We start from the raw sequence: 15,766 nt of genomic DNA on the forward strand, positions 1-15,766 counted from the left end.
ATCTGGTAGCAGGATCCTATTTTAAGAACCTAATTCAGTAAATTGCATCTGTGTTTGGGCTTGACATGCACAGACAGTAGAACTGACTCCTTTTGTTACCTATGYCCTTTGGGACTGTAACTTTTTTCCCTTTGCCTCTCATTTGGCCATTTTCTTGATTCAATATTCAGATGAAAAGATTTGCTTTTGCTAGAGTCCCTACTACTATGGTAGCAGATGGGATCCAGAACTACAGCCCTACAGCTACAACTGGGAAGGCTGTGGGTGAACTTAGAATTGGAATCCTAAGGCATTCCTTGTACATCATTACTATGCCCAAGGCCATTCACTTTTTCTTCAGATTCAGCAGTATGGATTTTATTATTATTATTATTTAATTACTGCTTTGTGTATTGGAAATATAACAATTTTCAACTGCAGGAAAGTACGAGCTATATATTCAGATTAAACCATCAGCATTCCATACATTACAAAGTCTCAACCTGTCTTTGATTTTGTGTATACTGCCTTCACTGGTTTTCATTATCATACTTGCAAACAAGTTTCACCTGCACATTTTCCATTTCCTGATAATAAAAAAGGGGACTTTTATTTTATTTCTTTTTATCACTGAGCAGTATTACTGTGTCTGCAGCTATTTATATTCTGCTTTACTGAGCTGTTGTTGGTTCTGTTTTGTACTTACATATTTCGTAGGCACAAGATGAAGGGATCAATCTAAGGTGTACCATCACCACTGCACATTAACCTATACTTAGTTATGTTCAGCCAAACATATGGTAATTGCCCCAGCTTTGATGGACTGTTAAGTCTTGTACTGCCTTAAAGAAACCTCTGAAGTAAGCTCCCATCCCACACAGAAATTTGCCACTGACTTCACTGGGAGCACTACTACACATCCTCTCAGTTTGTGAGTGCTTGTCTTTGTTCAGGCTGTCTAAAAAGAGAAGCTATTGCAATATAATTCTAGGTTTGAATTTAAAGCAATTATTTATTCTGCAGTAATTCCCCATTTATGTACTTATTCTGCACTCCAAGTGCCTACTTACACTTTAGTGCAATCCACTTCCAAATAGACAGAGCAAAGTGGCACAAATCTGCACTGTGAGTGCAGATTAACAGTTGCCTGGAGGGAGACTACTTCTCTAGGCTACCAGGAATGCTCCTCTTCAGCTCTGGTCATTTAATCTGCTGTGTGAATTGCCTTGTTCTCACAGACCAGAGCACCACCAAAGCATTAAGATATTGCAAGTGCAGATGACATAAATGACTCAGTCTAGTAGTGAGAGAAACCTTTAGGATTCAAGGCATAATCCAGCCACAGCTGACATGGGCAACAGCTCAATTTTCCTCATGAGATCTATTTCTTTAACCCAGGCACAGTTCTGCTCCTTTCCCTGAGGTAGCTGTGACTGGCTGCTGTCGCAGTAAAGACACCAGCCTGGAGTAATTGTGAGTGGGATCCAAAGTGCTATCTTCTTTTTTTCCAGTGAAGAGGTAAAATGTATCACTATACCTAAGTGTTGTTCTCCTGAGTGTTCACATGAAGCATGTTCTTTATCATGTTTGCTGGACTGGTGTTAAAATTGGCCACACATGACTAATTCAACTGAGTTTTGAGGGAAGACTAAGAAAAGAAGGATTGAAAAATCARGAAGTATAGCTTAATCTTATTTGCAATTAGTGAATCAGGCCCTCAAAAAACTAGAAAAAACAAACAAAAAAGGGTAATGACTATTTAAGGACAGGAAATACTAGCTAACACAAAGATCTGGGGAGAATTTTTTAAAACATCCATAAACTGACCATACACTGTGTTGTAAGACATTTCATGATCAGGTGAAGCAGTTGAAATGTCTATGAAAAAAATAAATCAGGAAGAAACATTAAATAAAACAGAAGTGTGGAAATACTTCAAAGTTTAGTAAAAATGATTCCTCCAGAATTGATTTGCTGACAATAAATAATGAAACTAAGAACTTCCTTACCATTCAGGGCTACGAAGGAATCTGAAAGAAAAATAACAGGGGAAAAATCATTATTTCTCTCTTTTTTTTTTCTTGTTAACTGTTTGCTGCTAGTAACCTTTTATGCTTCAGCTGATATTTATACGTATGTGATCAGTACCCTAAGGACCCAGGCAAAACCAACGTTCAGACATACCTGAAAACAGTGTCTGACCTTAAAGTATTCATGACTTGCCCTGTGCAAGGGATATCAAGTTGGAAGACCATTTTTTTCCCTGCCATGGCTTTCTTTGCAAGATCAGTCCTAATTTAACACGAGGCACATTAAGTGATGCAGCCAACAACGTGAGTCAATGAGGACAAAACTCACATGATATAAGATCACATGAAGTAATAAGATCAGCCGGGTTAGCATGGAGTGAAATCTACCCCTGCGCAATGCCAAGGTTCAATGCATCATTCAGGTCTTAAGAGGGATTTAGGCAGGGTATTGGCTTTGTTGTTCCCTGCGCAGGAGTGGATCTCTCTCCATGAGCACAACTTGCTCTTTCTGAATCATTTCCTACTCTCTTTTCATATATAACTGATATTATGTACACTCTACTCCTGTCTTGGCCAAGAAGAACAGAACTAAGTTGATATCTGAAAAGGACAAAATTGTACCAGCTGGGTACTGACCTGATTTTCGTGCTATCCCATTTTACAACAGGCACAGGAGGGACTATGTGTACACTCCATTCAAAAACCAGAGACTACCCAAGTAATCTTATCTTAGGGTAAAAAAACAGAGGGAAGTATAGCTAAGATGGAGAAATGTAGAGGCTGAAATCCTTGAACTCCCTTAAACACAGTGATCACAATAATAAATAACCCTTGAAAAAGAATGTGTAAGGCATGGGAAGGCCCCAGCACTCCCCAAAGAAGCTGGCCTGCACTGTATCCTGGGGCATGCTCTAGCCCTCTGTTATTTTGCTCTCCATTCCCAAAGTAATGACCCACAGTACATTATCTCTTCAGCTTCAGCCCTTTTATTGCATCTACAGGCACCAGCGCAAATGACACCAAAAAGAATGTGATTCTTGGTGTCATGAAGTTTATAAATAATATTTGGGGCTCAGAATTAAACTGAACCTGGCAAGAACATTTGGAACAAGAGCCGTCTTAACACAGCTGTTGGTATTCTTGAAGGCTCAGAATTCAGCACGCAAAGTTTCTTTGCATACAGGGCAAGTGAGGTAAATASCTCAGTGCAAAACATGACTATTTAAAGGATGCTTCCCACTCACTTTGTTAGTGTCTAGGTTTTATCATTAAGGTTCCTTTGGTAGGATCAGTAGTGTCTCACCCTGAACCTCAGCTTATGTGTAAAATCCAGTAAAGGCCCACAAATTAAGTATTTCCCACTTCTTGATTCTGGATGTGAACCAAAAAAGGTATTCTCACTGTCTCCCTGTCTTGCACGGAAGTGCAGTCCAAGTCACCATCTACAACAAGAAACCAAGCCCTTTCTGCACATCTGCATAAACAAACTAGCTCATCCACTGTGGCTGATAAAGAAAATGAATGTTCAGTTCATTGTATCATTGTTATAATTAATATCCTCTAAAGCTAGGGTTTTCTCACCTCGTAACCATTATAAAGTCCGGTGTTTGTATAAATCACACCAACTGGGATATTTTCTTTAAACATGTTTAAACAAATGTTCCTCTTGAACCTGCTTCTTTAGCCACAGTTCATGTCCCCATTGTGCCTTAGACTGCTACGGCACCACCTGACAGGTAATGGTGATTTGAGGCACTCAGAAGGATTCTGTAACACATAGTAAATGGAGAGTAAAAACTTGCTTACTTTGGCAGTCACCCAGGCCATCTGTATTGCCATGTTCTATGTCCTGTTCAAATGCCAGTCTAAATAATAGAAAGAAACATAATGGTATGAATAACAACAGTCACAGACACTACCAGAAATAAATTATCAGACCTACAACTGAAATGAAGACACAGTGAAACTGGCCACTTCCAAACACAGCCTGAAAAATTGCAACGTAGGCATTTATTTGTCATCTCCTAATTATTCTTTTGCTTCTTATGATGCAACCTGCATTTTCAAGGATATTTAGGTACTGCACTGAACTTAAGTTCAGTGCAAGGCCCTAGGCCCAGATTGCAAAAGCACTGAACTTAAACTGTATCTATAAATGCTTACAGGCTTTTCTAGCTGACACCTCTGAGAGGCTTGATTACTCTCATAGGCACCCAGTTCTGGACTCTTAAGTTCTTAAAATTCCTGTTCAACTGCCACCTACTCCAGAAGGGCACCTAAAGACTGTTCCTGTTGGATAATTTAAAGCTCACCAGCCAGCTTAACAGTTGTTCTGGATTTCCTTCATAAAATCTATGCACTGGATTGAGAGCTACCTGCTTAGCTCACCTGTGGACTGCACCACAGCAAGCTGCGCTGTCACTGTCTTCATGGATGTATTGGTAAATACGGGAGCCATTTTGGTGAGTAAGGTACAGAAATCATGAAAATCTTGCTATGGCAAGTGGGAAAAAACCTCAAATACTTTTCAGAATGCTGGTAAGTTTTTTGAGAAAAACTGGTATACGCGCAGATGGACTTTAACATTGTTTTACCAAATGTTCTGTCAGGAACAAGCCACACTTGTAATAATGCATATATAGATATAGCTATAATATCCACACTGGATCATTAACAAAACAATCTAAATTAAAAGAGCAAATTAAGAATCTCACACAAGCATATGAATGATAACTCATCCATCCTGTTTACTGAAGACCAAAACAGAAGCATGGTTAAGCTGGGCTGCTGTAGGGCTATTGAGACTATCTGCTGTTTACACCACACTTATACTACTGTCTTGAGGAAATATAACCATACCTCAAAGCAGGTGAGTGTGAGGCATGTCAGATGTAGCCAAGAAAAGAGAGCTCTGAAGTAGATCTGTTCCCTACAAGGAGGCTTTAGTAACTGTATTTAAGCAAGCTCTCAGAGCCTTTTGTTATTATAAAAAAATAAATTCTACTGTTAAAGCAAAGGGAGATCCAGCACTTCTCTGACTCTGCTTTCAGCTCTTACCATGCTTTGTGATTCCTCTTAGTAATGCACAGTAAATTAGAAGGACTGGTTTTGTTTTCAGTGGACAAACTGCTTCAGTAACCTAATTTAGATTCTATTGCCTCTTTAATCAGCTGTGATGGCTCCAGCATGGGCTGGTCCAGACATACTTATCCAGTTCCCTCCTTTCAACAACACGTGGCCCTTAGCATGGTTCTTTCATTTTCTTCTTCCTCCTCTTTCAACAGTTACCAACCGAGAGTTAGCATGAAAAAACACCAAGAAATTTCAGAGAATGCAAATAAGGCAGAAACAAATACTTCACACATTTTTCTTCCCTGAGAGCCCCACGTTTCAAAGAACTCTGTCCAAATCTGCCTGGCGCCACTGTTAGAGTCTCACAGTCCATCCAGTGAAAGCCATTACTTACTTAGCACCAAGCACCAGCTGTGTGCATGCCCCGTTCTCCTTCACCCAGCCACAGTACGGGTCTCTGGATGCTATGCAGGCCCTTAGGAAAGAAGGAAACAAGGAGGCATTCTTGAGTTCTCTAGCGCTCTGTACACCTGGCATCACGGCTTCTGACAACAGGGCAAGTGCTACCACAAAACACATACTTTTTACATTTGCCATGACGCTCACAACGTCCCAGGGGAACTTTTACGACACATGTAGAGAAGGCAACATAAAGGGCACTGCTTTGTCTGTCAAGCTGCATACCCATAATCCGCTTGTCTTCCACTCCGTCATAACTGCACCTGGTTTGACAAAGTGAGATAATGTTATAAAGGAGTTCTGCTGGGAAACTCGATGACAACGTCATGACTCCTTAAGCTGGAGAGAAACAAACAAACAAACAAACAACAACAACAAAAACTGAGAAAAAGAGAACTGATCAAGGTAAGAATAAAGAATACACAACAGGCATTAGAAATACCAATAAAAAGATATTTAAGCAAGTGTTAAAAAGGCATGGGGCAGGGGAACGAGAAGTAGTAGAAAGGGACTGCACAAGCTCTCTGAGGACCCTTCAGTTTTTGTGTTTTTTCTTCTCCAGCTCTCAAAAGTAGCTGAAGTGTCTGCATGTTTATGGCACACTTCAAAACCTCCCTTGGCATATTTGAGAAAGGCTGAAATCCAGGAAATTTCCCTTGGAGAGTGGCTTGCTGGTTGGTGAGTTGGTTGGAGAAGAATCAGCTTTTTTTTTTTTTTTTTTTTTTAGGATTAGGAAATTAATCTTTTCTTTGATGAGTTTCACTTTTAATTATCCATCAACTGCTGCGTAGGATGGTCTATTTTCTACACATATTGAATAAAAAATATTTTATTTCCATGTAGAGACTCACAACCAGACATCCCCCCCGCCAATGAACATTTGAAACGACTCAAAACACTCTGTTTCTGTAGCCATTTCCCTTTTCATGGGACAACCTGCTCTCTGGGAAATCGGAAGTATCAAAGTCACCGATACATGAGTACAAAGAATCAGATACACACTTTTCAGGATTGTAAATGTTCATCTCCTCCAGGAAAAGGCTATCATTCAGGAAACCGCTGTTTCCTGTCCGGGCCAAGAACTTCAGGATGATTCCCTTCTCTGATCCCAAGAAAACCACAGTGTAGTTCTGATATGGCCCAGCAGCAGCGTCTACTGCAATTTTGGTCAGGCGGTACCTAGAATAACAACACAGCATTCATCACTAGGATTAGGTTGTTATTCATTATATCACCTTTTTCTACTTCAAATAACTTTGTGATAGCTTTCTAGCAACCACATAACATATTTAAGTACTTTTTCTGGTTGAATAACTGTAAGTCAACAGACTGTACCAGCTGGGCTCCCCAAATGGTGGGGAATTTTCATGTGTGTGCATGTCCGTACATGAAATAGCTTGCAGAAGTGTTTGCAGCAGCACTCCTCAAGCAGAATGCAGAAGGGGTGCTAAGAGTCTGAAACTACTTAGCAATTATCCTTCCAACCAAAAGCWAAGCACAAGCCTGATGACTTCTACAGGCAGGAAAAGAAAATTGGTGCAGTGAAACTTTTTAATTTCAAGCTCTGTCACATTAAAAGCAGCAACAGTGATAACAGATCCATAGTCAACTATTTGGCAAGAAAAGCTGTACTAATGCAATACTGAGGAGCTGAATGTTATTTTATCTGACAAAAAATCCTCACACAGCAGCCACTGAGTGTGTTCAGTGCTGAGATGATACTGAATCTTGGGATCACACAACTGCTTGAAAACAAGTACTGGTGATCTGGTACTGATGATTAAAAGAAAGTTCTCTGCAAAGCTTGGTGCCATCTCATTTGGCTAGAGATACATACCTAGAATACAGCAAGACAATATTCCTGAGCTTGAAACTACTACTGGCTCTTTGGAAATTCCACTTACGATACTCTGGTAGCACATCATCTCAGCTGCATGGTTTACTGTGCCCTTGCAACACCTCACCTTTCCTCTTTGTACCAGCAGTCCATAAAGTACAGAATCAAGTTTTCAGTCTATGCTTCAATCTTAAGATGTCCGAGTCCAGGCCCATCTGCTCCCAAATAATGCCTCTGACACAAGGTAACTGGAAGCTAAAGATCACCCAAGTGGGAAGCAGCTTGTCCAGGGCTAGCTTAAAATCCCAGAATCAATTTYCATAAGAGCAAAACATCACCACTTTTTGCTCAGAGCTCAAAGAAAGTTTCCTCGACCTGACTTACCTAACATAAACACCTAACAGAATGTATATTATTAAAACTAAACCATGATTATTATTACAGCTGAACATGACCAAGCACAAAGTTCTATCCTTGTACAGAGGGAGAGAGGAAAATGCAGCAAAAATTAGTCACATTATTTCATTCACAACTGGAAGGTAAACAAGCAGTATAGTGACCACAGCATTATAAAGGAGTGGGAATATATTTTCAGAGGAAGGAGATGGCATGTCTGAGGGTTGTTGATTTATGAGTCTTTGTTTAAATCTCTTCATTATTATTTTTCTCTCGTTGCCATAGAACGGATAGGGATTACGTGATTATTTCTGCTTGCACACTTGTGTAAACAGTGAAACATACCAGTACATATCCCGACAGACATCTTCATATCCTGTGAACATATCCTGGCAGACATCTTTGTATCCTGTGTACCCTGAGATATCTGTTGATCTTTGCCCAAAGTTTTCTACAGAGCTGTCTCAAACACTAACCCATAAGCCAACAGGCAGGGCAACCTTCCCTGCTCTCTATTTTCTCCAAGATCCGGTTTCAGAACAGCGTGGTTGGAAAGGACCGAGGTTTTCTCCAATCTTGAAAGCTGCTCTGGGATTTCTATGGCATCTACTCAGCACTGTCATCTTTCCTAGTTGGATTTAGGCCCGGCACACCAGGGAAGTTTACAGAACTTAACAGTATTCTAAGTATGGTTATTAGCACAACTTGACAGCATGTCACGATGAGGAGAAGAGTCATTTGGAGGTATTTACCTGACCATCGTTCTGAGGAACCAAGGTCGATTGACAATAGAAGGTACAGCCTCATCCATCAGTGGATGTGTTTTGATGAAGTTCAGAGTATCATCCGGGAACTCATTAGAGGTTACATATTTTTCTAGTGATGTAGAGCCAGCACAGCAACCTGGCCTAAATAAAACAAGAGTAGGAAGACAGAACACTTATTTGACACCTAAATGCAAGTCTCCCTTCTGTAAGACCTATAACCAGGCCCTGTTATGAAATCTGAAGTGATTAGAAGGGCTTAAATGAAGGATTGAGGCATCTGTTGGGACTTTCTCAGCCCCTCAGAGAAGCCTAAAATCCTGCTCTATCCTCCACTTAGAAGTACTTCCATGTGTTGCCAACTAAAAGCACACGGACATTTCTTTAGCAGAAGTTGGACCCAGAGTTTGTAGTTCATCTACTCTTCTGGAACCTAATTATTGTATATACATATTTGGCCTTACAGTTCACCAGCACAGATACCTTCTGATTTTTAACCTATCTTACTGCTGTTTCCTGGAATAAAAGCAGTCTCCCTAATATACAGGAGATTTTTTTAAAAAAATGATTGACATAGCAGTGCTTTCAGTACTGTCTAGTAGAAAAAAGGACCATCAGAGAAGACAATCCAACAAACACACACGTAAACATTGTTTTCACCCTTCTTCCATTTGGATGGGAGAACCTCAGTGCTGTAGCACGAACAGGACTCTCACTGAGATGTTATTTAATTGTTCTTGGACAATTTCAGTACAGATTTACACACTATATTTTTAAAAACTGCCTTGCTCTTCTTAGACAGCTTAACTTCCTGCATGGATAGGTGATCTCTAAACAAGGAGTAACAGAGCTCTTTTTCTGTCATTATAATTTTCTGGATTACTTTCTCCAACAAAAGGTTAATTTACTCCCTTTCTCAGATCAGTGTACTTCTTCAGGTTTTGAGCCACAAGGAGATGGGAGGATGAAAGACTGACCATCCACTCATAAATATGCCATAGTGTCCAATCTTCACATGCTCTAAAGTGAGTAGAACCACTGACATCTACAGAGCAATGCTACCTTGAACAGAATGTAATGCTAGTCCTGTCACATCCACTCCTCAGATTTAGATAAATATTCCAACGTTAGGTTACATAATGTTACGTAGGACGGTAACACAGGATAACACAGGGCTGGAGAGGACTAACCGGGTCACTAAATTTGGTTCTGCACAACTCTGCAGTGGACATTACATACAGAGACTGTGCGCTCTGCCTCTCCATATACAAAATACTTTGGTTTTCTTTAACTGCATATACAATTAGCCATAAGGGAAGAGAAGGAGAAATTAAAGGTATCACCAGTCTCCTAGGTCCTTCCAAGGGCACTGATTCATTAGGTGAAATTCCCAGAGAATTCTAGGGAGCAGACTATGTCTTCTGTTCCTGTGGTTCCTGAGATTTCTGTAAATCTGATCCTATTTCTTTCTAAATCCTAATCACATTATTGGATTAACCCTGTTTTAATCTCACCATTGGTTTAATCGAGTAAACACTAAACTGAGTAAACCTTGTCATCTATCTCAGGAAAAAAAAATAAATAAAGAGAGAGAAGCTAGGCCCCTGAAAGATTCTGGTATGATTCTGAGAAACACTAGCATTGATAGAAGCATTAACATTTCTGCCTTAAATTGAGATATCCAAATAAAAATTACTCTATTTCAAAGGGTTCTTTTCCTCCCATCTCTTGTGAACTTCAACATGAGCTACAAGTAGCAATTACTTCTATTACACAGACTGATGGCCAAATGTTGTATGAAACATTACTCATCAATTTAGCTCATGTTATCTGCTAATGACTTACAAGAAGCAGATTATCCCATCTTCCAAAGTAACTGTTAGCCTGCTATCAGACCACAAACTTGCACTGCAACTTTCTCTTCTCCCTTCCCACTGAAAAAAAAACTATTCTTTTTCCCTTTCCCTGTAAGATCCCCTAAATGAAGATGAGTTCCAAATGAATGGTCTTGGAGCTTGTGCGCAGCCTTGTATTGCGAAGGCAGCCCATCATGTCAGTGAGTTGTTCAAACACTACAAAAAGTAGAACAAAATCCAGGAATAATGCTAGCAGGCGCCTTACTATGGCTCAGGCTGAAAAGAGACAGAGAATTTAACAGATTTTCCAGTTACTTCAAGGTTCTTCTCATGATTGATAATCTCAGAATAAAGACAGCAGGTAAATATCAGACTCAGAAACTCTCTGAAACATGATGGGCCAAAACTGCACTTAGGTAGAAGTCCAGCTGCCACCTCAGAGCTTTAGACTTGTTGAATAGCTCCTTAAGATATCAGAGACAATGTAAACGATGTATTAAAGTGGAGAGATTGACTGAGACATTTATATCATATTCTCAGAAAAAAATCTGGCTGTTGGGTATAAACTGGTTAATATATGACTGTCAGCAATAACTTATATAAAAAGGTTGCTTATAGTGAACACAAAGAGAGTGCAATAAAGGGGTCAGAAACAAACAGGAGGAAAGTAGAAGCAAGAGAAAAACCTGTAGCAGGAATCAGGCAAAGCAAATCTCCCTTTTGATAGAAGGCTGCTCCCCCCCCACCCCGTTGCATCATCTGTAGCACATAAATTGCAAGTTAACCCCAAAACAACAAACTGGTGCAGTAGGCTTTGCTACCAAATACATCTATTACTGAACCAATTTGCAACAGGTGTGCAATTCATACAACTCTTAAGTTACCAATTATTTTGACCAAGTGGATCTGATCCTGCCCTAATTTACATTACAGAGAGCTGACTTAAGTGAAAAAAATCTTACTTGCACCAATACACCTTAAATCCAAATCCAATTCAATTTCTATTTCACTGATACAATACATATTTTCAGTTCTGTCAGTACTTCACAAAGTTTTCAAATTGTCAAAAGCTGTGTGCCCTGTGTAGGAACAGAGCAATCTATTGCAACAATGTGTATGCAACATACCTGGGCTTGGGCACTCGTTCATCAGGAACTGGTGTCCATGTGGAATCTGGAGACTTTTGTTCTTTGAATCTCCCAGTAAATACATTGGCAATGTCTAGCATGTCATAGGCACAGACTGCAGAGCCAGGGATGCTGCAAAGTGACATTTCCCAGAAAATGTTACTCATTCTGCAGTTATGCATAAAATCTTGAGTGAAAAACATGCTGTATAGAAGTCTTCCTGTCACAGGCTACTCAATCCTGAACTTTGTAACCTCTGAGTATTGACAGGAAAAGCCAGCCCCATAGCAAAGACTGAAAAGTACCAATCAGCAGACAGCTCCTGCCAGCACAAATTGTTTCAAAGTCTCTATAGAAAGAAGTAATCACAATAATCTAGAAGGGTAAGAATCTGGGAAACTCTGCATACCACTGGTAATGCATGAAGAGTAATAGCCGATCTCATTTAGAGCATGTTATTTGGAATTTTAAGTTCCCGTAAGTCACATTTTCCCAATATTAATTCTCACAGCCCCTTCCATGTCTCAAAAATATATTCTGCAGACAGTTCAGAGGTTGGAGCTAATCAAACTGGGAGTATGCTGCAATGTGCCATTAGCCTGGGCTTTGCACATTATTACCCCTTCCTCCCACAGCCCGATCTCCATCAGCTTTTCACAATGGAAAGGAGTTAACTATGCTCAGGAATTTGCTTAACTCAACGAGGTGTAAAGAGCTCATAGAAGCAAATTCAATTTTGTTTTTAGATAGCAAAAGTATGAATTTCAACTTTCTGATTATTTGTATGCAACTACATGGCAGCATTGTCTAAACATAATTATACCATTACCTACATACTTACTGAAAGGCTTAAGGGTTTCTCATGGTCAGTCACTTGGAAGCATGAATTATTTATTTCTCTCTCTCTCTTTTTTTTAAATACATGAATTACTGTATTTATGTCTGACTTTCATCACTTGATTTTATCAGATAAACAGTATGAACCCATCTGGCTAAGACTTTGAATCACGCTTTTAGCTAGTAGGTTATTATACACCAAAGAAAAAAAATGTAGGAACAATAATATCATTATATAGTATAAACTCAAAGGGGATATAAATTGATTTGAAAATAATTGTATAAATATGAAAAGATTTCAAAATGCTGAGTATTGAGGGAAACAAGAAGTAGGCAGACAGTAACAGTCCTGCTTGAATCTCCACAGTCTGTTCTTTTCATATGGTCAGAGGCTTAGTTCAGACCTCTACATTAACATGATAGCGCAAAGCAAGAGTTCTAAATGGAAGCAGCCAAAAGTATGTATCTTGACAAGTATGTATCTTGACATACAAGTTGGTTAGGAGTATATTTGGCCATTAACAGCTAACTGAGGGACATCTTGGACACACAGGACCTAATCCTGAAAGATACCGCAAGTTCTGCTTCAGCTAGAAGTTATTGCACTGTGCTGAATTAAGCCTTAAAGTAAGAAGAACCCTAGAAGTTTGAAGCTTACTGTACAAGACTAAAAGAACTGAGGGATGGACTCAACATCCATCTCCACAGTGATGTAGGGAGCATGAGAAGAGCGCAAAAGCTCTGACTATTGAGGACATCAATTTGTTGATCCACAGTGTCATAAACTTATACAGGTGGAGAACTGAGGGTCACCTCCAAGAAAATCCATCAGCCGCTGGACTACAACCCGTGACCAGCTCCCACTCTGGGTGATCTCAGGTTGCACTGAGGATTCTATTCCAGCTCATTCAAATGGAAACTTCCTGTTCCAAAGATCAGAGATATTTTTCTAAGCTCTTCCTCAGTGGAAGGAGAAATGGAGATCTGTCCATGCCAGAACTAGCTCTGTTAATGAGGAGTCTCCAAGTCTATGTGCTTTCCTCTCATCTCCCCTACCTTGCAAAAAAAACAGAGCCTATAAAAAAAGTATCTTAATTTTAAAATACTTAGATTTTAAAAGGTAGGATATAAGAAAAAGGATTACTCATGGCACACCACAGGAAATACTAGCAGAGCAGGACGACAATCTCAATTCAGAGATAATCCCAATGATACAGCCTGCTTTCTGATGTTGATTCTCTGTTTGCTTGTTTTTATTAAATTAATTTGCATAAAAAGAGATCATCCTAATTTAAAACTGTGTTCCCTATTGGTGACACAATTGTTCCAGTACAGCTTCTCTTGCTTTATTGTTGAAAGTGGTGATTAAATAGCACAGGTCTGGGTTTACTCTCATTTGAAGTCAGTTCTGTGCATGACCTCACTGAGGTCAAGCTTTGATGAGTGGTGGTAAGTGAAMAGCAAAACCAGATGAATTCCAGAAAAAAAAAACCAAAGAGCCTGTTTCAGCTCAAATGTTACTCTGTGAAACAATATAATTTTTAATTAGAATTTTTTTTTAACTTCTCTGGGAGATTCAATAACTAGATACAGTTACTTTTTTCTAATAACTTCTGGGGAAACATGTTATAATGTGCAATGGTAGCAATAGATCAACTGATGTTTTTGGAAACCATATGAGCTGAACAATGAAATACAGGTGTTTGAAGAATGAGTCCTCTTATTAGTATCTGTAGTTGTATTCAAGTAAGATCAGGACTCTTGAATATAGGCTCTGTAACAGGGAGATATGTTGATGTGTCCAGGAAAAGGAAGAAACTTCCTACTTAATATGGCTTCTGCTTTCCTCCTTGCTCACTGAACCATTTTGTGAGATGTAAAAGTGTAGCAGGGTGGCTGACTAGGTATAAAGAATTCACTACTCTCCTCTATGACAATAAATGAGCAAAGTGGGGCCTCTTAAACTCTATTCAATTCTTCTGCTTCCCTCTACATGCTTTGGAGCCCTGTTCTCTGCAGCCAGCAGGGCACCTTAGTATCTAGGCTCTTCCAGGAGAGTCAGCAGGGATGTATGAGACAGAGGGAAGAGTACTAAAACAGTTTTTGAGGGTGCAGACAAAAACAGGATAAACTCAATCCTTTCTTTTGAGAATGGAAAATCTTATTTTCTCTTCGGAATAACATTCTGCAAATCACACACTGCAAAGCTTCCTGATGTGCTATTTAAACTATTCCCGTGTAAAGAAAAAAACGTCCAAGGAACATGTCCACATAGTAAATGGTTGAAAGCTGATCTAAATTATCAGACATAAAATGCAGTAAGCAATATCAGGGTATTTTAAAATGAAACATCAAGTATTGGTAAGTGCATGATACATAATTACACTGTATGAGCAATCACTGCTTGGAGCTTAATAAAGTAAAAAGAAACTGCAATGCAAGGTAAATTATAAAGGAAACAAAGTAAAAGGTTACTGTGCCCATTACCTATTGTAAGGAGTGGAGAAGGTTGCTAAAACAACATCCCGGCCATTAAAATGTATAACATCTGTAACGGCCTGCAGTATGTTGAAGTAAAAGTGTGAATCGCCAGGAACTGAACAATTCAAACGAGCCTTGAGAAAGGAAGTCCACTGTTTTTCCAGCACTCTCTGAGATCCTCCCATGTCATTTTTGCAAACCTGAGCCACCCTTGGGAAAACTACCTGGAAGGAACAGAGCAAAAAAAAATAGAGAAAATGAAACGTTTGCTTGATCTGAAAGACTTCATTGGAATTCTGTCCTGAAATCATTTGAAACGACACAGCAAGTGCTTAATTTAATCCCGTGTTTCATAATCTGTGACAAATAACAAACAGAGAAAAATTCAGCTTTTGGAAGAGTGTGCTATAAAAGATAAGGCTGTGGCATTTAATACACAACCATAAATCCTTCAGGAGATCTGTTCTCAACCCATATAAACTCATTTCCATACAGACTGCTTAGCTTTCTATTTCTCCAAACAAAAGCACATTTTATACTCACAATCCCTGCAACCCGCACTGCCTGCTCCAAGTCTTATATTTCCAACAGTTAAAACTATGCAAATCTTGCTGGGCTTTTATTCCTGCCCTTCACCTTTGTGACCCTGGTCAGCTTTTCTGACTGCTAAGTCAGAAAGCTATTGTGAAATTATCAAAAATGCAGTAAGTRTTTAATTACTCTTTGCAAAATGGTAGAGAAAAAAATTCTGCCTCTGTTTACTCAGCACTCCAATTAAGATTTCTTAATGAAAAATATATCTTTGCTACAGAATCCGGGTTTAAAAATAACATGATGCACTGACTTAAGTATGTTTGCCTTGCACTTTTTTTGGTTGACAAAAGAGATTTCAATATATACCATCACCATAAAAACCATCTTGCTTCCT

At 39.3% G+C, this 15,766-nt stretch overlaps 1 protein-coding gene across 3 annotated transcripts in view; it reads right to left on the minus strand.

Annotated features, from left to right (window-relative positions):
- The window catches only part of SEMA6A (semaphorin 6A), a 115,963-nt gene that overhangs the window by 30,088 nt on the left and 70,109 nt on the right, over positions 1-15,766 (minus strand). For all 3 annotated transcript variants that reach the window (XM_085305394.1, XM_085305392.1, XM_085305393.1), the window contains exons 10-17: positions 14,845-15,062; positions 11,521-11,652; positions 8,526-8,681; positions 6,543-6,719; positions 5,663-5,803; positions 5,476-5,556; positions 3,816-3,874; positions 1,989-2,009 (exon numbers count right to left, since the gene is read on the minus strand). In XM_085305394.1, the coding sequence (XP_085161520.1) occupies positions 1,989-2,009; positions 3,816-3,874; positions 5,476-5,556; positions 5,663-5,803; positions 6,543-6,719; positions 8,526-8,681; positions 11,521-11,652; positions 14,845-15,062 (985 nt within the window). The remainder of the gene's footprint in view (positions 1-1,988; positions 2,010-3,815; positions 3,875-5,475; positions 5,557-5,662; positions 5,804-6,542; positions 6,720-8,525; positions 8,682-11,520; positions 11,653-14,844; positions 15,063-15,766) is intronic.

Source organism: Rhea americana, unplaced genomic scaffold, assembly GCF_003343005.1.
Source record: "Rhea americana isolate MKP2758 unplaced genomic scaffold, rheAme1 scaffold_22, whole genome shotgun sequence".
NCBI classification, from domain to species: Eukaryota; Metazoa; Chordata; class Aves; order Rheiformes; family Rheidae; genus Rhea; species Rhea americana.